The sequence below is a fragment of the Solanum stenotomum genome, chromosome 1 (assembly GCF_019186545.1).
Source record: "Solanum stenotomum isolate F172 chromosome 1, ASM1918654v1, whole genome shotgun sequence".
Taxonomy (NCBI): Eukaryota; Viridiplantae; Streptophyta; class Magnoliopsida; order Solanales; family Solanaceae; genus Solanum; species Solanum stenotomum.
Window position 1 is genome coordinate 14,553,080 of NC_064282.1, and position 21,393 is coordinate 14,574,472.

Below are 21,393 nucleotides of genomic sequence, written 5' to 3' on the forward strand. Positions count from 1 at the left end.
CTTGAGATGTAAATATGCGTACTACATAAAAATATTTTCAATACTCTAATATTGTAGTGTTGAGTGAACACCATATTAAATCTGGTATAATGAAATTTCAAAAATATCTGGTATAAGAAAATGTAGCAATTGGAAACCATAGTAATCTCCAAGAATGTATGACCATAAAATAAATCAACATGGATAAAAAAGAGCAAATTGCACTTTTAAGGGATTATGCACTTATGTTTGTGTTTTTGAATATAAATTGTCATGGTAGATCACTTAGAAATTTCTGATGGATGAGCTTGCCACAAGTCCTGGTGAATTACCAGAGGTTTAGTATAAATTGTGTTGCAACTTTGAAACTACTTGCTTACAAAATTTTTGCGGTTCACCAGGAGTTAACGAGACTTTTCGCTTCCAAATTTGATATCGAACATTCGGATACTAATTTTTAACGGTTAGACTCAACTCAGACCTTCAAAAACAATTGCCCATTTTGTCTTCTTCAATAGTCAAATCCAACAATAGCGTTTGTTAACTACACTAATCCAAATCAATCACGAATAAGCACCAGGTCTTCAATATTTAGGAAGATGATATTGGACGAACTATAACGCCCACTGTAGCAGAGGTCTATAATTGCTTCTTTTAATTACATATTTACCAAAACATTTACTCTTAGGTACTTGTTAAAATATATATTAATATTCAGTTGCTATGATTTAGGAAAAAGTTGAGAAGGCAATGATTTGTTCTTCTACAATTCTAATTAAAAAGAAGTTAACTACTTACCTGCTACCTCAACCAACACAAGTTCTATGTAACTCTGTCCACAAAACTTAAGACAGATTTTTGCCACAGCTGGAGTTGAAACCCGGTATCTCATGGTCTATACCAGCTTCATTGACACCACGGGCGTGCTTTTTAGAAGCAATAATATGGCATGCTCCTCCTAACCGTTCCATAAATTTAAAAAAAAAAAAAGACTCCCTGATGCAGAAACTGCCTTGAGCAGTTAGTAGCACAGCAGATTAAAGATCATGTTTGAAAAGGACTCTAAATTCTGTGACCACCAAAGTCACATCACTACACTGTAAAAATATCCCACAGTGAGCTTAACTATTGTACTAGTACAAGTTCATTTTGCTGACAAAATCTAATACATTCTATTTAAAATGAAACTCTTTTTTATGGTAAAACTACTATAACAAGTTTTAAACTCTAAATTCTTGAAAGAGTTTCTACTTCAATGATCTACAAGAACAGAATAAAACCTATATCTCTTTGAAGAGGGTTGCTGCAGCTAAAAAAGGATTTCATAGCTAACATACAAAACTAAGAGCTGAAGGACCAGATGTGACCACTTTCAAGCAAAATCTGAAGAGTAACTTCTCATGGTCCAAATCTTCACTGCAAAACTGAAGTGAGGATATGATTGGATGGTAGTAACACACCTGCTCCTCACCACTGTTTCTTCCATCACCAAATCATTGTCTTCTTTCCAGCTTAATATGAAAGGGATGACGAATTTGTACCCTTTAATAATAATTCCTTCCAGCCACTGATCTTCCAAACTAACTAAATCCTCCTGTTGGTAAATATGAATTTATAAAGTCAAGAAAGTTTCATCACCAGAGAAGATAAGAAGACTAGACTGTCTGTTAACCTAAAGGCAAAACCAGCTCAGTTTCACAAATAAGATGCTGCAATTGGAACAAATGCCCGAGAATCGTGATTTGAACAGAGCCCATGAGGAAACCATAAATATTACCTTGGTTTACCTTTGATGATGAGGTGAAGATGGCTGATCTGGAGAAGACCGTTGCCCAGAAACTGCATGAAATCGCTGTTCCTCAAAGGCTCCCCGTTGTCGATTTCCCTCACCTGGCTGAGGTTGTTCATTTGCACCTGAGAAACCTGCTGAACTCAGAGACCCAAACTCAAGTTGTTCTCCTTGTGAACCATAACTAGCATTGTGGTCAAATGGATACAGCATTACAACAGGGGAACCACCAGGCCCATTTGAAGTCACTCCACTTGGGTTCATTGCTGTTAATGGATACATGCCATATGCCACATTAGGAGGGCCACTATGGCTTGAATTTCCACGCAATTGACCATTTTGGGACAGATAAGGAATGGAATCATGTCTATGTGAGCTCCATGATCTGTCTGGCCGGCTGTCACTGGATGCCAACCGATCCACTCTTGAGTTTGATTTCTCAGATGGGCTGCGGTTATAATTGCGCCCACCAGCACGAGATTTTGGATTCATATTCCAATTCCCCTCTCTGTCAACATGGTTATCGTTTCTCTCATAGTTGTAATTGCCCCTTCTTGTATTAGATGAGTGTCGATCCCTAACTGAAACCTTCTGACGCAACACCAAATTGCAAAGGTAAAATATCAACTTGAAATGTAGTAAGCACGTATCAATCTAAAAAGATCTTGTGTACAGAATAAAAGAATAAATACTAAAAATACACAAAATCAAGCTTCCCCCAAATGGAAAGAAAGGCAATCTGTATGTAAGATTCATGGACATAATATAGGCAAAATATTGTTGTAACTAGAGGCGAATTTATGATTTTTAGAACATGGGTGCCACCCCTAAAAAAAAGAAAAAATGTATGAAGTGGGATTTGATCCCTAGTCTTCAAGGTAAATAACTCAACATTCAACCACGTGCACCATTTAATCTTGTGTAGCATGGGTTGCAAGAAAATAATATTGTACAACTTCTCTCTCCTCTCTTTCTACTGTACCAACGTTCTTCTTCGTCTTTCTTCACCGACCAACGCCGGTGAAGCATCGACCAACGCCGGTCAGTGAGCAGCCGCGAAAACCTGCTGGAAACCGGGCGCCGCCGCCGATCCAGCCTTCTTCTTCTTCTTCTCGCCAGCAAGCAGAGGCGACGCCGGCCAGAAGCACCGCGAGGACCAGCTACGACCGGCGAGCTTCTCTCTCTGTCCTCCGTTGTTCCAGTGAGGACGAAAACAACAAACAGGACTTCCAACTGCTCTGAGCAGCGAACGGCGAACAGCCAACTCCGGCGCAGGCAAGGCAGTCACCGGTGAGTCCGACCAGATCTGGCCGGAAAAAACCCAAAGACCACTGAAGTCCTCCATCTTCACCAACCAGGTTCTATCTATCCTTTTTTGCAGATTTTGTGATTGTGTTTTCTACATTGAAACCCTTCTTGTTAGGTATTTTAGCCTTGCGTGGTAGGTATTCACACCCTAAGTTCAATTAATTGAAGAGCATAGGAGTAGATTTTAGGGTTACTGATTGAGCAGTGTGCAATTCATCCTTATTATTGGGTTTGTTCCTATTTATTTTGGCTGGTTCTGATTAGCATTTTAGCTCAGAACAGGGTTCCATCCTTTACATTTCAGATCAGTTCTTGCTTGTTTTTTGTAGTTCAGATCAGTGCTTCAGTGTTTAGTATAGTTGTGCTTTCGTGCTGCTGTCTGGCCTGTTTAGAGTATAATTCTGTGGCAAATATTTTTTTCTTCTGTTTTAAGTGTATTTCAGTGTAGAGTTTTCAGTAGATTCAGTAGCTTCCAAGATTTGGTATCTGATGGTGGTTTTGAGTCATGTCTTCGGTTGAGGCCGAGGAAGAGGGAGAATAGTGGTAAGGGGGTTACGGGTTCCCATAATTTGAGGGTAGGATCTTGGAACATAGGTTCGCTAACGGGGAAGTCCTTAGAGTTAGTGAAAATTCTCAAGAAGAGAAAGATAAATATAGCTTGTGTCCAAGAGACTAGATGGGTAGGTTCCAAGGCTCGGGATGTCGATGGGTTTAAGTTGTGGTACTCAGGAGGTTCTAGGGATAGAAATGGAGTGGGCATTCTAGTAGACGGGGATTTGAGGGAGCAAGTGGTGGAGGTTAGGAGGATCAATGATAGGTTGATGTTGATTAAGCTAGTCATTGGAGGTTGTACTTTGAGTGTTATTAGTGCTTATGCACCTCAAGTGGGCTTGGGCGAGGAGGCCAAAAAGCTCTTTTATGAGGATTTGGATGAGGCAGTTAGAGGTATACCGATCACCGAGAAAATTGTCATTGGTGGAGATTTTAATGGCCATATCGGGGCAACTTCTAATGGCTTTGATGATGTTCATGGAGGCTTTGGTTTTGGGGAGAGAAATGGGGGCGGTTCTTCGCTTCTGGATTTTGCTAAGGCTTTCGAGTTGGTGATTGCCAATTCATGCTTTCCGAAGAAGGAGAACCACTTGGTTACCTTTCGTAGCTCGGTAGCGAAGACTCAGATAGATTACCTACTCCTTAGGAAGGGTGATAGAGGCCTCGTTAAGGACTGCAAGGTTATCCCAAGTGAAAATTGTACTACCCAACACAAGCTTTTGGTGATGGATTTGGAAATTAAGAGGGATAGGAGGAAGAAGATTGTAGCTGATCGACCGAGGATTAAATGGGGTGGCTTGACCCCTGACCTTTCGCAGGAGATGGGTGAGAAGTTGAGTGGGATGGGGGCTTGGAGTGGTAGCGGGGATGCGGACACCATGTGGAATAAAGCAGCTAGTTGCATTAGGGAAGTTGCTTCAAAGGTGTTAGGGGTGTCAAGGGGTAAATTTGGAGGCCATAAAGGAGATTGGTGGTGGAATGGGGAAGTCCAAGGCAAAGTGGAAGCGAAGAAGGCTGCGTACACAAAGTTGGTGGAGTGCGTAGACGATGAAGAGAAGCGGACGCTTAAGAAAGTCTATAAGACGACAAAGACAGAAGCTAAGTTAGCAGTTACGAAGGCTAAGACGGCAGCTTTCGAACGCTTGTATGTCGAGCTGGGGGACAAAGGTGGGGATAAGAAATTGTACAGGCTCGCAAAAGCAAGAGAGAGGAAGGCTCGCGACTTGGATCAAGTGAAGTGTATCAAGGATGAGGAAGGCAAAGTATTGGTGGATGAGACCTCCATCAAGCAGAGATGGCGAAGATACTTTCATAAACTTTTAAATGAAGAAGGGGGCGGAGACATTGTGTTGGGTGAGTTGGCTCACTCGGAAAGACTTCGGGACTTTGGATACTGCAGGTGTTTTAGGACCGAGGAGGTTATACGTGCTATTAGTAGGATGAGCAGGGGAAGAGCGACTGGACCCGATGAGATTCCAGTGGAGTTTTGGAAGAGCACGGACAAGGCAGGTATAGAGTGGTTGACTGGGCTGTTTAATGTTATTTTTAAGACAGCAAAGATGCCTGATGAATGGAGGTGGAGTACGATGGTTCCGTTGTATAAAAACAAGGGTGATATCCAGAACTGTAACAATTACAGGGGTATCAAATTGCTAAGTCATACTATGAAGATTTGGGAGAGAGTAGTGGAGATGAGGGTGAGAAGAGGGGTGTCCATTTCTGAGAATCAGTTTGGATTCATGCCGGGACGGTCGACGACCGAAGCCATTCATCTTATGCGAAGACTGGTAGAAAAATATAGAGAGAGGAAGAGAGACCTACATATGGTGTTCATTGACCTTGAAAAGGCATATGACAAAGTACCAAGGAGTGTCCTCTGGAGGTGCTTGGAAGCTAAAGGGGTCCCGATGATATATATTAGGGCGATAAAGGACATGTACGGTGGAGCCAAGACTCGGGTTAGAACGGTTGGAGGTGACTCGGAACTTTTCCCAGTCGAGATGGGGTTGCACTAAGGATCTGTCCTTAGCCCTTTTCTATTTGCTTTGGTGATGGATGAGTTGACGCGGTCTATTCAGGAGAAGGTCCCGTGGTGTATGTTATTTGCGGACGACATAGTACTGATTGATGAGACGCGGGACAGAGTTAATGCGAGGTTGGAGGTGTGGAGACAAACGCTTGAGTCCAAAGGGTTCAAGTTGAGTAGGACCAAAACAGAATATTTGGGGTGCAAATTCAGTGATGCGTTGGAGGAGGCAGATGTGGAAGTGAGACTTGCCACACAGATCATCCCTAAGAAAGAAAGTTTTAAGTATCTCGGGTCTGTAATCCAAGGAAGTGGCGACATCGACGATGATGTCACACACCGCATTGGGGTTGCTTGGATGAAATGGAGGAATGCCTCTGGAGTCTTGTGTGATAAGAAAATTCCACCTAGACTTAAAGGTAAGTTCTACAGAGTGGTAGTTAGACCGGCCTTGTTGTACGGAGCGGAGTGTTGGCCAGTCAAGAACTCACATGTTCAGAAAATGCAGGTTGCGGAGATGAGGATGTTGAGATGGATGTGTGGGCACACTAGGAGTGATAAGATTAGGAATGAAGTTATCCGGGAGAAGGTGGGAGTGGCATCTGTGGTGGACAAGCTGAGGGAAGCGAGACTGAGATGGTTTGGACATGTGAAGAGACGGTGCGAAGACGCCCCAGTGAGGAGGTGTGAGGGGCTGGTCGTAGAGGGTACGCGGAGGGGTAGAGGTAGGCCTAAGAAGTATTGGGGAGAGGTGATTAGACAGGACTTGGCTCAGCTTCACATTACCGAAGACATGACTCTAGATAGGAAGGAGTGGAGGTCGCGTATTAAGGTTGAAGGTTAGTAGGGCTAGCGTGCTGTCCTTTCTCGCGAGGGTATGGGTTGCTAGCGTGTGTAGTGGTCGTAGCCTTTCACTTGCAGTTCTTGTCTGTGGTACCTATAGCCTTTTGTTGTTTACGGCGTTTCACTTCTCTCTTTGTTCTTTTGAGGCTACCGTCTCCTCTGTTGATTATTTACTATCTTTCTTTTGGATGGTATGTTTTATGCACTGCTCTCCTCACCTTGAACTTGGTTTTGGTGTACTTGAGCTGAGGGTCTTTCGGAAACAGCCTCTCTACCTCCACGAGGTAGTGGCAAGGTCTGCGTACACTCTACCCTCCCCAGACCCCACTTAGTGGGATTTCACTGGGTATGTTGTTGTTGTTGTTAACTCAAGAAAATGTATACATAAAATATCTAGTTTTACGGAAAGACCGCGGATTCACGTGTCCCATATTTAGCACATAAATCTGTCTATGACTGTAACCATCCTCAAACATCAACTCAAAAGCATTGAAAAATAAAGCAGCATTGAGATTCACTTTTCAAGAACATCTCTCGTGGAACAAGTGACAAGGATAATGCTGTCTCCCACTAATGACTAATAAAAGAGGCACTGAGCCTTATTCTTTATACTAATGCTTGAACATTATGTGAAACGAACAGAATGAAAACATTGAGTTGCATTAATAAATCCATAGATTACATACAACAGGATGAGCACAAATAAGAGATTCAGAAACGAGAGAGTTGCATATTTTTTTTCAAACAAAAGATATACATAATGAAGAATGAACTTTGGGCCTAACTCAACCCTAGAAGCTAGCTGATTAGGTGAAGATTGTCCAAGACCCCCTCTCCCTCACAGAAACATGCTCAAGACCCCCTCTCCCTCATAGATTACATACAACAGGATGAGCACAAATAAGAGATTCAGAAACTAGAGAGTTGCATATTTTTTTTCAAACAAAAGATATACATAGTGAAGAATGAACTTTGAGCCTAACTCAACCCTAGAAGCTTGCTGATTAGGTGAAGATTGTCCAAGACCCCCTCTCCCTCACAGAAACATGCTCAAGACTGGACATCTGGAAGATTGTACAATATAACATGGGACCCTACATGGGGTAAATCAAGAATTGGGATAGATCTGGCACTAATACCACATGAAGTAGTTACCTTTATCAAAAAAAAATAAAAATACCACATGAAGAAATGGACCTTGGAACAATTCAACTCCAAAAACTAGGTCATGAGGTGAGGATTGCCCAAGAATATATAAAAAAACCAAGTACCCATTCACAACTGATGAGCCACTCTAACATCCACCTAATTACTATCAGTTAAAGCGACATAATAGAGAGAGATAGAAATAAAATTTAATAGTGTAAAAATTTGATGAGTCAACTACTTACAGGATTTGGCAGGTATGTCCCTGTCCCGCTACGGAATCTTGGTATCTCATCAACATACCGCGGAAACACATTAGGAGGTCTATTAGAAGCAGACTGTAGGGGTGCAATGGGCAATACACGAGGACCACAGCTCATCAGCTGAGTAAAGACGTTCATGTTGGCTGAATGAGGTCTTCCAGGACCATCCCACGGGAAACGACCCTGAAAATATGCAGGTGGTACCATTACTGGAGAAGGATAAACAAGTGGTCCAGTATGTCTAGGGTTTTGGCAAAACCTTCCATATTGCAAGTTTTGCCAATGACTAGCAAAGTCACTGTTAAGTATATCAGGCTTGCGTTCACCAGGTGGCCCCATAGAAGTAGCCCCTCTGAAAGAACTGGATGGAGTTAAATCTTCAGAGTGATCAAGTCCCTCAGATGTATCAAAGTTATGGGCTGAATCACTATGATCTGGGCATTCTTCTCCTCCTAAATGACTTGTTGAAGAATCAGGAGTTCCTGCCTCAGGTGAAATATTATATATTGGAAGCATCGTTAGAAATGGAACTGGTGGTCCAGTGGGGTAAAATGCAATAACCCCAGAATTATCAGTCGTTCTTTGCCGAGAACCAGGCCCAATAAGCATTGGTGTAATGGGTATCATTGTGTCCGAGCCACTTGTCTGAGCAATTTCATGTTCAGGCACATGCCTTGCAAGGTGCATGGAAATAACAGAGTGAGGTCCTTGGTTTCTCTCAGCCATTTCAGTACCCACATTTGAAACAGAATTCCAATCCTGATCATCCTCCTCAGCTTGATCTGAAACATGGTCAGACATCATTTTACCTTTTCCATAACCAGTAGTTGGCTCTGAAGCACCTGTTTTCTTTCCCCGCCTTTCCCTTGTTGACTTTGAGCTTTTAGCGGAAGATCCATCCCAAGAACTCTCAGAGGAGGTTTTACTTCTCATAGAACTACTATGAGCACTGGATGAGAACCTGGAACTTGCCATCCTTTCTTCAGCATAAATGTCATTCAACCGGCTATCCTGAAACTGAATATTATCAGAATGCTCTTCCCTAATTGGCCCATGTTTTTCCTTCATATACTTCTGCTGAGCTCCCAGAGGGTTGCCAGAGCCACTAACCCAAGATGAAGGAACAAAGTTAAAACCTGAATGTATAGACTGTTGCTTAAATTCAGATTGAAGTGTTTCATAATTTCCATTTTCTGGGTCAAATCCAACACTGGAGCCACCATCTTGATCTTGCCAGAAATCATTTTCTGCCTCGCCTGAGTTCATCTCCATAGAGCTAAAATTTTCAATATTGCGGTCAACTGGATCTTCAGAAGTTGGATTTAACCCGAGGCCTGGGAAGTACTGGTTGAGATGGGGTGGAATCAAACCATGTGGATATTGCATGTTCGAAAATGCAGGATCCGTAAATGCAATATTTGTGGGAACTCCTGGCATATTTCGTTGATTATAACCCATAGAAGTCAGAAATGAAGGAGAGATAGGAAAAGGTAATTGAGCTGAAGCCCAGTTAAAAGGAAAATGAATTTGCCCATTAAATCCATGAATTGAAGTAGATGCCATCATGTTCACAAGATCTTGCTCTTCCTGATGCATCCCATGTGTCCCACCAGCGGATGATAACTCTTCATTCAGAACATCGATGCCTAATTCTCGGTGAAAGCTATTTGATCCACAGTTAGATTCGGTGATAGGATCATGACTCTGATGGGATGGAACGTGTCTTGGCATGCTATCATTTAAAGATCGACCACTCTGACCTGCTACATTTTCAGATCCTTGGTTCCTCCTCTTATAACTGCTGTCCTGCCTCGACAGAGTGGGTTGTGTTTTTGCAGTCTCTAGAGCTCTTCCACGTCTTCCTTGATTGTTACCGTCACCATAGGTTTCTGTAAGCTCGGGACTAGACCTTGTTCTGGCAAAAACGAACCTACCCTGGATATCATTCGCTATTTGATCAGATTTAGATTCTCTCTGAATTTTGTCTGAATGTAAAACCTGAGAGGAAGTGGTTTCCTTCTGCACTTGATCAGAAACCCTTGAGCTGCTCAAATTGCCATGGTTCTTTTGGTTTTCAGTACAAGAGGACACAGAAAAATCATTCATTCTAGAAAAGGTTCCAGAAGAATGATTACCATGTTGAGAAGAAACATTCGGTGGATTGGCTCCCTCCACCTTCCTCACCTTTTTTCCACTGGAGGTGACCCTGAAATTCTGAGAGTCTGGTATGTCATCTGGTGTTGACAATGTTAGGCGTGACAATTCGGCCTCTGGGGCATCAGGCCTTTGGCCACTGCCATGCCTGTCCCATGTATTCATAAAAAACTGATTTACTTCATAAATTAGATTTTCTCTGGGGCAGTCCAGTAATCTTGCCAGCCTTTTGGCACCAAATCCAAACGCACTCCGTATCCTATAAAAGTTACCTGCCAGAATAATAATCAGACCAATATGAACTATCAGATAGCAATTATGTGAAGAGCATGTCAAAACCAGATCTTTTCAAACCATGCAGTTACTTGCTATTAAGCAGGTTTCATACAAGGCTATGCCTCAAGAATTTCCCTCACTCAAATTTTTTACTAGTCAAAGAAAGTTTAGCTACGACAGTAAGCAATTGAATTGTAACTTTCTGTTCTTCTAGTGCACCAACATGCATCATGCAAAAAACAGTAGTGGCGGACCCCCTTTTTTCCTGATATGGTCAAACTGACATGCTGCCAAGGAGTCCCCAGACCTTCCCTTTTGCAATCTACTCAAACCCCCAACCTCAAGATAATTAGGTGGAGGGTGTTTTCCTCTAGGTTATCCCTCACTTGTCAGTGGTGGCAAAAATTAAACGTCAGAACCTTTAACATATATAATTAAATCTAGCATCAAATTAGTAAAGAAAACTCATGGAAAAATAATGAGATCTGCAACCAAATATAAGTAAATGCTCATGATCAAAGACCTCCGCAAGTATGGCCAAGGGTGAATGGAAGTTAATGAAATCTAAGTTGCAAAGACTCGAGTGTGGGTGTCAGGTGCAGGTGCGGGTGCGGGTGTGGATCTAGAGGTCGGATCCTTCATGATCTAAATATAAGATTTGGGGGTACGGATCTAGGTACAGGTACAGATGCAGGGATTCAGCTAAACATGATTCAAATATCTAAATATAGAGTTATATGTCTATATTATGAGACATGTGGAAAACTTTTAAGGTATTATGAGGAAAAAATATTGATCAAGATGAGAATCCTAAAAGCTGATATAAGAAAAAGGACTGACGTAGAAATTTCTATACAAGGTACTCCATTTTCTTCAATTTCATCTTTAACTCTTATTTCCATTACAGAAATTGTTGTATCATTCTCAGATTTCTCCGTTGATTTTGCTCGAAGTACCCAAAATCGGTTGAGTAAATCAAGTATGGATCCCACACCCATGTCGCGTCGACAGGGATACGGCACCAAAGTGAAGAGTCCGAGCAACTTAGAATGAAATAGATGACATCAACAGTTATATTGACATTACTAGTTTTAGAGTAGGCACCACATGAGTTTCCCTTGTATTAAATAAGAATAAACTTCTAAAAATAACATAAATACTATTTTATTTTATTTTTTGACAAGGGAAACCCGCAGTCGCTACCCTTAGGGTGCGCACCGGGTAAAACCCCCGCTCCTATGCAATAGCTCGCAAACCACACAAGAGAGGTAACTGCACTAGGCAAGCCCTATGCGATGAGCTTTATCCAGAAGGCAAACCCATTTGCTTGCTGGCAAGGGGTTTCGAACTTGAAACCTCCATCATGGAAGTCTTAAGCCCAAACCATTAGGCCACCCCTAAGGGTAAAAATAACATAAATAATATTTAAAAGATGTTTTTGAATAATAACATGGAAATTTACAAATTTCAAATGATAAGTGTTAATTATGTTTAAGGGTTTGACTCAATTAGGTGATTCTTCCTTCATTGTGTTCTACTTGCTTCATTGCACAAAAGCGTCATAGAAGTAGCATTTGATCGAAAGGTAAACAAAGTCGTCCTTTTTTACAAGAGCACTTGACTATGTGCATTGTATGTAGTTTTTATTTTATAGTCTACCACATTTTACTCATTTTACGAGTGCTGAAACTTATATCACATAGGCATCTGAAGTCAACAATTATTAACCGTTCTTATAACGTTTTAGCATGATTGATATCTTATTCTACCTATGATTTCTTTCTAAATTACATTTTTTTTAGAAAGGTAACTTGTATTATAAACAAGGAGTATTCTAGTAATACTTACATCCAAACGTTGCAAAAGAAAATAACTCCTATGGAGGTCATAAGAACTCTAAAATACTAGCAATATCCTCTGCATCTTGAGGATATTCATGTTTACACCAAAAAAAAGGAAAGAACCAAACAATTCCGCTTCAAATTCTGCATAGAGCAACTCTTGTTTTTAAAACATCTATGGTTCCTCTCCATCCATATAGACCACAGGCAGGGACAAACAATCAATTACATAATTTGAGGTAGAAAGAACGCAATGACATTATTAAAAGGTGTATATCATTACATTTCAAGAAAAAGTACTTTGATCTTTCTGACTTATTTAGTATGTTATTTTTGTTTCTTTTTAAATCTTCTACAAAACGATCAACTAATTGTAATAATTAAAAGTTCTCAGTTCAATAAAAATATAGAAAACTTAACATGTTATCAAACTTATAATTCTAAAGCTAACCCAAGCCTAAACCTTAAACACCAAAACTGATAGGAATATATAAGCTCATTTCACTAAAATTTAAATTCTTTGACAGATAATAAACACATTGTCAGTACATGTTTGAAGTCAATATTTACTGTATATTACTACACAATCTTTTTGGTAGCTTAAAAAGGAAAGAGAGTACATTCCCAATGTGTGTAGATGCAAAAGTAAAGAAATTATTTGTTATTCTTTTCTAGTAAATAAATTTATTATGAAAATTAGTGTTAGTATTCATTTACTTTTTCAAAAAAAAATAGAATTTATTCTCTTTTTATCTTGCAAGTAGTTGAATCAATTAATTATAAATTACTTTTAAGTAAGGCTTCTACTGCTTTCAGGCCCATCCTTTCGAGTTTCTCTTCTATAAGAACTCAACAATTTAGAAAAGATTCTAGCGATAAGTTATTTCCCTATCCAAAAGATTAAGGTATCTCTTAATGGACTTTAAAAGTCCTAAATAATAGGACTTCCGATATAGTTTTTTTTTTTTTTTGATGACAAGGGAAACCCGCAACCGCTATCCTTTGGGTGCGCACAGGGTAAACCCCCACTCCTATGCAATAGCTCGCAAACCACATAGGAGAGGTAACCCGCACTAGGCAAGCCTAGTGCGACGAGCTCGACTCAGAAGGCAAACCCCTTGCTTTCGCTGGCAAGGGGTTTCGAACTTGAGACCTCCAACATGGAAGTCCCAAGCTCAAACCACTGGGCCACCCCGAAGGGTACTTCCGATATAGTTTAAATAAGAAAACATTTAATAATTAAAATTTTAGTTGCTTTCAACGTGCTTTTAAATATATATATATATATAGAGAGAGAGAGAGAGAGAGAATAAGTACATATAATTTGAACCTTCATTCTCTGCATCCAAATCTTGTTTAAACATGGAAAACAAATTCAGTTTTGAAGAACAACTTTTGTATTCAAACATTATCCAGTGAACTTCCGAATATTTTCCCAGAAAGATATTCTCCCAAAACTTATCCAATCACATAAGGAAAGGAATTCCGTTTTATTTTCATTTAGGACTTCCTAAATCCTTCAAATAAGGATTTAATACCTAAAATTTAGATTAAAAAAATTTCCTACATATTAGGAAGATAACATAAACTACTATTTCATCTAATGTATATTATGTTTTTAAAGGATAAAAACATGAATGACATTTCACTAAGGGCCTTTGTAATATAGTACAGATTAGAGAACAGGAATATTCAAATTTCAAGTACCTTTACTCACACTACGGCCAAGGTTGTTGTTTACTCGTAAAGGATCTATCACATTAAAATGTTTAGAGACAAAAGGTTGCCCTTGGTTCTCCTGCCCGCCGGGAAAAACAGCATAGACGGAGCTACAGGAATCAAGAAACGTTTTACTAAGAAGCAATTCCCCACCATCTTTGCGAGGAGGTTCCGCTGTAACACAAACAACAAAATTAAGCCATTAAATAAACTTAGGGCCTGTTTGGATTGGCTTTTGGCTTATGACTTATAAGCCAAAAGCCATAAGTTAGGATTTCTAACTTATGGCCTTTGGCTTATTTTTGTTATTTTGGCTTTAAAATAAGTGCTTATAAGCACTTTTTAACTTTACCCAAACACTTCAAAACTGCTTAAAAGCTATTTTGGCTTAAAAGCACCTAAAATAAGTCAATCCAAACGGGCACTTAATCCAAACTACAGGAAAAATTTTTAAAAAAAAAAAAACTAAATGACTCTACATATGGTCATTACCAGTGACATCAGGAAGTGAACTAATTGGCACAGGACCCCATAAACTAACACAAAAGTTGTCCCAGTCAAAGTTGCTGAAGAACTCCAAGAAGCGGTAAAGGACCTATATATGAATTGAAAACATCAAAAAATAAAAAACAAAACCAGTAAAACAAAAGGGAAAAACAAAGAAGTAAAAGTAGCATGCACCTCAAGTGGCCCAGCAAAGGTATTGTTGAACACATGAAATATATAAAGAACTAAGGTTTCCAGGGCATAAGTTGAAATGAGACCGTGATGAGCACCCAGTAGACGGCTCTCATAATAACACCATGCCTTAATCAAGATAATGCTGCGCTTGAATAGATGATTCTGGTTTATTAGGTGATCAACCTACAAAAGACAAACCGAGTAAAGAGTTCATTGTCCTTTTAATAAGAATTTGTTATTTCTAAACTAGTTCTGTTTAGGAAAGTAATAACTTAGCACAGCATGTTAACCCTATGGCTGTATCATCAAACAGCAGACCTTGTTATAGTATAAGAAACTACACACCTCCTCCAGGAAACAAAGGGTACATAGACCCCCTAGCTGATTGAAAGATATGTCAACCATGATATTTTCAACTAAACATTTTATTAACTTCACCTGCAGACAGAAAAGAAAAAGAGAACAATGAGAGGGATTCATGAATAATATAATCAACAAGACGCTGGTGCATATGAAGAGAACGGCAGAAAATTCAACTATATAACCAACATTAGCAACTACAACCCTTATTAAGCTACCCAAATAGCCAAAGATGATTCATTATTCAAATTGAAGTATTAGCTTGCTTGCTTTCTTTTACTTTTTTTTAAAAAATAGAAGTATTAGCTACAAACTCAAATAGCATTTCCTTCCTCACACAACTCCACTCGACACTATAATCTCCTAGTGCGCCATGCTTGGTCCAAAATACTAGTGGAAGTGGAGGATATTCCTTGCAACTTGCGAAAAGTTACTGCAAAGTACATACTCCAACCAGAAAAGTCTCAAAAAATTCTATACGTAGCCTCAGGAGCTCCAAAAATGACGTAGCTAATCATCACTACATCTGATTGATAAGATCCAAACCCGACCAATGAAGTTTTCTATGGAGAATATATAGATCCATGTATACGTTCCTGACAGATACTCAGACAAAACAAGGGGAGAGAAAAATGTCTCTGTCTAAGTGTTATAATAAAATAACACTGTAGTGAATGTCAACTGTAATCATTCCTAAAAGCAACGACAATAGAATTAAGAAAGCATAAAAAGTACTCTCTTCATTTCAGTTTTGTTTGTCATACTTTCCTTTTTAGTCTATTTTAAAAAAAAAGAATATCACTTTTTCTATTTAATAATTGTTTATACTCAACATGCTACATGGCATATTTAAGACCACAATATTCAAAGGGCATTTGGTACATCAACAACTCTAATTTTTTTTTGATGAGGGAAACACGCCGCCGCTATCCTTTGGGTGTGTTTGGGTGCGCACAGGGGTAAAACTCCCCGCTCCTATGCAATAGCAGCAAACCAGCAAACCACATATGAGAGGTAACCCGCACTAAGAAACAAATTGAAACGGAGGGAGTATTACATTTATTGGCCTTGGGAACGACCATTACAACAAATCAAACTATAGATATACTAATTACATAATAAAATTCCCCAAATTCTCGAAATAGGCTCTCAATATATTTCTTCTGGCAGAATATACTATATAAACAGAATATATGATTGATACCATTACAACTTCATTAAATATAGGAAAAAGGTAGAATAAATTCAACGTATGTATGTTAAATTTCAGATGCAACATTCAATATATAGGAGCATTCACACGAACACTCGTTTGTAACCATGGTGTTCGGATCAACTTGCTTGCACCTCGACTAATTCCACAAGTTGTCTGCCACCTCCCATTAGCAATAGGTACCAGGTTATCATGTCCACCAAGGCTAGGACAGATGGGAAGAGATCACCTAGTGTTTTTATCTTTGTTGGAATTTGAACCTAGATCTCATGATCCTCAGTCCACTTCATTGACCACTAGGTCACACCCCTGGGTGCTTCACAAGAACACTTTTAAACTGAGATGATATTGCAGAACCTCTATGTGGTGTGTAACAAACATGAAATATTAGACACAAAACTAGGGTTTATTTTACTGGCAAGGAATCTCATAAATAGATAACTCTTGAAAGTTGGAACATATAATCCCTCAAAGTCCCAAAATATCTCAATGTACGATATCAAATGTTAACACCATCAGATTCTATGATATTTTCGTTTCACATTGAAAAGAAACTTAATATAGCATTGACACAGTTTCGGGAATATAACTCTGCTCTGATAACTACAGTCAAATACAACCATACTTTTAATGTTCACAAGATCTCCCTTTAATGTTAATTAAGATCTAGTCTCAAGTAAAAATGAGAACAATGTTTCACTGCTTTTGCAACTCTAAAAAAAACAGGTTTAAATGAGTGTCACCTATTTTCAAAGGAATAATTCCTTCTCTTTTTAATAAGATAGGAATAGTTCAGTCTATGCTGATCAAAAATCAATACAACAGATGCTAAGTAATAGACATGGTAACTTCTTCGACTTAAAAAAGATTATCAAAGAAGAATCACAAATCTTAGTTAAAATGAGAAATCTGCACTACTAAATTGACCAAAACCACAAGATAAAACAATTGCATAAACCACAGAAATAAACTAGATAATGCATGCTTTCTTGCATCAAAATAAAAAGGGAAAAAAATCTTTGAAAAGCCAAATAGCAAAAAAGTTTCAAAAGATTGACCCAAAAAATAGTAACAAAAGCAAATTTTTGAATGTTCTTTCAAATTCAACAATAAATATCAAAGTATAGACGCCGATATCTTTACAGATCCAGAGATAGAATCCCAAAAAAGGGACAAGTGAAATTCAAGCCCCAAATAAAACCAACAAAAGATGATCATGGTACCATCTTGTTTTCAGAATTTAAAAATACCCGATGAAAACTCCTTATGATAAAAAAATACTCCTAAAACGTTCTCCATCCTATCTTTCTTTTTACACAAGGAACATTCTCCATCCTATCAGAAGTCACAAATTGCCAAATACCATTTACTACTAAAGAAAGCCAGCCACGACTACCTACTCACTCTAATAGGCACCAATGGAGAAGATTAAGAATATGCATGCAAACCTCAAGGAAAAAGGGGTCTATAAAAAGGACTTACTTCTGCCTGAATGTACTGAACCTCCTTGACATGAAATTCAGCATTTTCATTTTTCTCCTCCTTCTCTAGCATATCACGAACCTGATGAGCCCATGTATCTTTTAAACTTTGGTTATTACTGAAGGTAGTTAAATCAATGTCCCCGTCGGGGAGATAAGTCTTCAGGGGCACTGAACCAAATGTAAAAACCTAGGAAATGTGAAGAGGTTAAAGAAATAACAAGCAAAATCCCAAAAGATGTGACAACACATAAACAAGGTTGGAACATTTGCTCCTTTTGTTCTCTTTTTTGTGTTTAGATGAGCAAGTAGAACAAAGTCCCATATGGCAACTCCAAGTATTCACTTCCTTCGTGAAGAAAGACTTGCAACAAACAAAAAATTAGCACAGTCAAATGTACAAGACTACAAGTCATGCACACTTATACCCCAGATTCATTTCACCCCAAAAAAGTCAATACTTCTACTCATATCTGACACAAAACAATGTTTTTTGACATATCAAAACTATGTGACTATGAGAGCAATGACTCCACACTTTTAGGGGTAAAAATTATTACAAGACCATAGTTTGAACCACCAAAAGATCACCAGCTCACATTGTACTCTCTTCACCCATCTCCACCACATACCCACACTCTAACTTCGCTTCCATTTTCACACTTCATAACTCATTGGCCTTCATAATATCCCCAACTATTTCTATCCAACTTTTGTATCAAATCCGCTCCCTTTACTTCTGATAAAATAAAAGAAAAATAGGAATCTCCACTACATAGTAATATTACCTAGGTAAGCAAATCCCAACATTTAACCAAATCTTTTAGTTACCCACCTGACATATATTCAATAAAGAGCTCCAGAATACAAATTAAAGATCACTAGTTTCAACAAGATATACATCATTCCAGATGTTTACAATGCACACTGAAGTTCCTAATGCATTGAGAACGAGTGAATTCATTGGTCCTTATCGCAAAGAAGTAGCAAAATATAACCACAAGTACACACGTATCACAGAGAAGTAGCAAATTATTACACAGCATAACAACAGAAAATTCCAACAATATTGAATGTAACCACAATTTTGGAACATCAAGACAACCTGACATGGGAAGCACTTCATGATGAGCCGCTGGACGTAATCAGCAACAGCATTTCTGCGCTCCTCGGATGGTTGGTTAGGCTTAATGCAGGCAATGAGCTCTGCAGTCCTTTCCTCAGCCTTTGACCATCTCTCAGAGTCGAGGACTCCGATCACGGGTCCTGCATCTGGCACTAACCCATTCGGTAATATCCCACTTGGCTCTGCCCATTCCTCATGTTCTCCCATACAACACTACTTGTATAACCCAACTACAAAAGTTCTTCTCTTGTTTCAAGAACTTTAACAATAAAAATCCAACCTTTTTTCGCCAGCTACCCTCTAAATGCTGCTAAAAAGTTTTCAAACTAGTCTTTATCCTCACAAAACTAAAAGAAACCCCTTTATCATGTATCTCATACAAAAGCTAAATCTGATTTCAAACAGAACCCCAACAAAGCAGTTCAATAAAGCAAGGCTAATTCCTGAATTGCAAACCAAAAAGGGTGTCAATAGCAGTTTTTATGTACTCTTATATATCAACCAAAAAGGAAGAAAATAATGAAATTAAAAAAACCCACCTTTCCCTAAAAATCAAAAATTAAAACAAAAGGAACCCTAGAGAGGTCTGATAGGAATAGTTGATCAATGGGTTAAAACAGCAACTGACACCCCTAAAACAGAACTTCCAAGAAATCAAGAAAGCCCTGAAATACAACAGAATGACGAATCCACGACTTTTCTTGATTTTCTATCAAATAAAGATGGAATTGTTCATTCCCAATAAGCGTACATAAGAGGGGTTCTTGAAAATCCAAAGGAAAACAGAAAAGGGAAAGATATCTAAATTGGGAAAAAAGGCAAATGTGTTTCAAGGGAAGCGTAGAGAGAGGGTGTGTGAGAATGGGAAGCACAGATTGAAGTGTGTGTGTGTCTGTGTGAGAGAGATAAATGGAATTCAAGAAAGAGGGAGGAATTGGTTTTGACGATATGGAAACAAAACAACACTCCAATTGGGCAAAGGAGGAGAGATTTTTTATTTTTTTTTCCTTTTTTTGCTTTTGTTGATCTCTTTTGGTCCCTTTTATCCTTCTTTTCTCTATTCAAAGAAAATGAAATGGGATGGTTCGGTAAATTTTGTAGCAAATGCTTTTTTATTACTATAAAATCACAAAAAATAGAATTATTGGTATAATTAATGCCCAACAAAAAGATTTTTTAGTTTCACTTACGATATAAAATCTAACCTTTTTATTTTATGATTTACTTATTTGCATTGTGTTCAATTATTTTTAGGTGTTTCGCGGTATTTTTTTATGTCTTGTTAACTGATTTAACGGTTATACTTATCTAAAGACACGATAAGTTAAAAGAGCTTTAAGAGAAATCCCAAGTAATTTTGTCGCTTGTAAATTATTCGATAAACTCCAAAACATGATTTATAATAAATTAATCCACACCGAAAAGGAAAAAATAAGGACAAAATATTTTTTCACGAAACTTTGGTTATTATGTTAGCCATACACTCCACGTATTTTTGGTGATTCACGTGGCATCATTAAATTATACAAGTCTTGAATAAAATTCTACAATGCAATAAAACATTCTTGTTGATGATCATTTACTCTAACCTAGGATTCCTCAAATAATATGGCATCTCACACCAGATAAACCTTTAACTCCTCCCCTTCTTACTAATATAGTTTGTTTGATCAAATTTCTAAAATCAATTTATTTTAAAAATTGTTTCTTTGAAGGGTGTTTTTTTTTTTTCAAAATAAAGTATTTTGGTGTGAAAACGTTGGGTTTGGCCAATGATTTTGAAAAGCACCTTAGAATAGCAATAGTTTTTTGTTAATATTTTTTAGAAGAGTTTCTAATCGTATTTTCTCATCATGGCTTAAAATAAAAATAATCTATTTTTTTAATAGCATAATATCTAAACATGGTCGTTTACTTGTCCTTAACTGATATCAATACCCTCCAATTTTGCATGTAGACAAGTAAACACTTATACTTGTATAAATTGAACAAGTAGATACATACGTCCTACGTGATATCATACACATAGAAAGCCACGAAGGATGCAAATTTATCATGTAAGACGTCACATATGACACATATGTTTACTTATCCTACTTTATATAAATTTAAGTATTTACCAGCGCACACCAAAAATTGGAGGGGCCAAGTTAAATTACACATTTATCTATTATGCCCTTCTTAACCTCTGAAAACAACTTATGCTGCTTGTCAAAAAAAAAATATTTTCTCTCAAAAAATTGATCAATTTTTTTTTAAGAAAAAAAAAACAAAAACTTGTAACTGGCTATAAAATTATAGAATTAATTAACAAACTATATGAACTTAATTAATTGAATAATAATATTTCTATATTGTACATGGAATTATTCAGGGGAATCAATTTGTCTAATTAATCTGCCTTACAATGATCAATAAATTCAATTTGAATTATATATCAAAAATATTTGATCTTTTCTTTTTGGTATTTTATCATAGTAATATACAATTTATATACTTGCTTATTTAGGTAAGCAAATATAGATGCGCATCTACACGTAATCCATTTTGGGCCAACAATCTAGAAGTGAGACACGGTCCCCTGTAGTGTGGGCCTTGGCTATGGGCCTTAGCTCTAACCTTCTAGCCAAACCATC

General features: G+C 38.2%; 1 protein-coding gene across 2 annotated transcripts; it reads right to left on the minus strand.

The window, feature by feature from the left end:
* Positions 1-988: 988 nt before the first annotated feature.
* LOC125850265 (uncharacterized) lies at positions 989-19,658 on the minus strand. Of its 2 annotated transcripts, none has more exons than XM_049530132.1 (10): positions 19,297-19,658; positions 18,737-19,200; positions 17,633-17,821; positions 14,923-15,015; positions 14,578-14,760; positions 14,389-14,491; positions 13,885-14,070; positions 7,889-10,332; positions 1,767-2,356; positions 989-1,573 (listed from the first exon to the last, which is right to left on the minus strand). In XM_049530132.1, exons 2-10 carry the CDS (start codon positions 18,962-18,964, stop codon positions 1,564-1,566), a joined length of 4,026 nt encoding a protein of 1,341 aa, XP_049386089.1. In that variant the 5' UTR covers positions 18,965-19,200; positions 19,297-19,658; the 3' UTR covers positions 989-1,563. The 2 variants fall into 2 exon arrangements, with proteins under 2 accessions (XP_049386089.1, XP_049386085.1); XM_049530128.1 differs by having other exon boundaries at positions 1,767-2,359.
* Between the last annotated feature and the right edge of the window lie 1,735 nt (positions 19,659-21,393).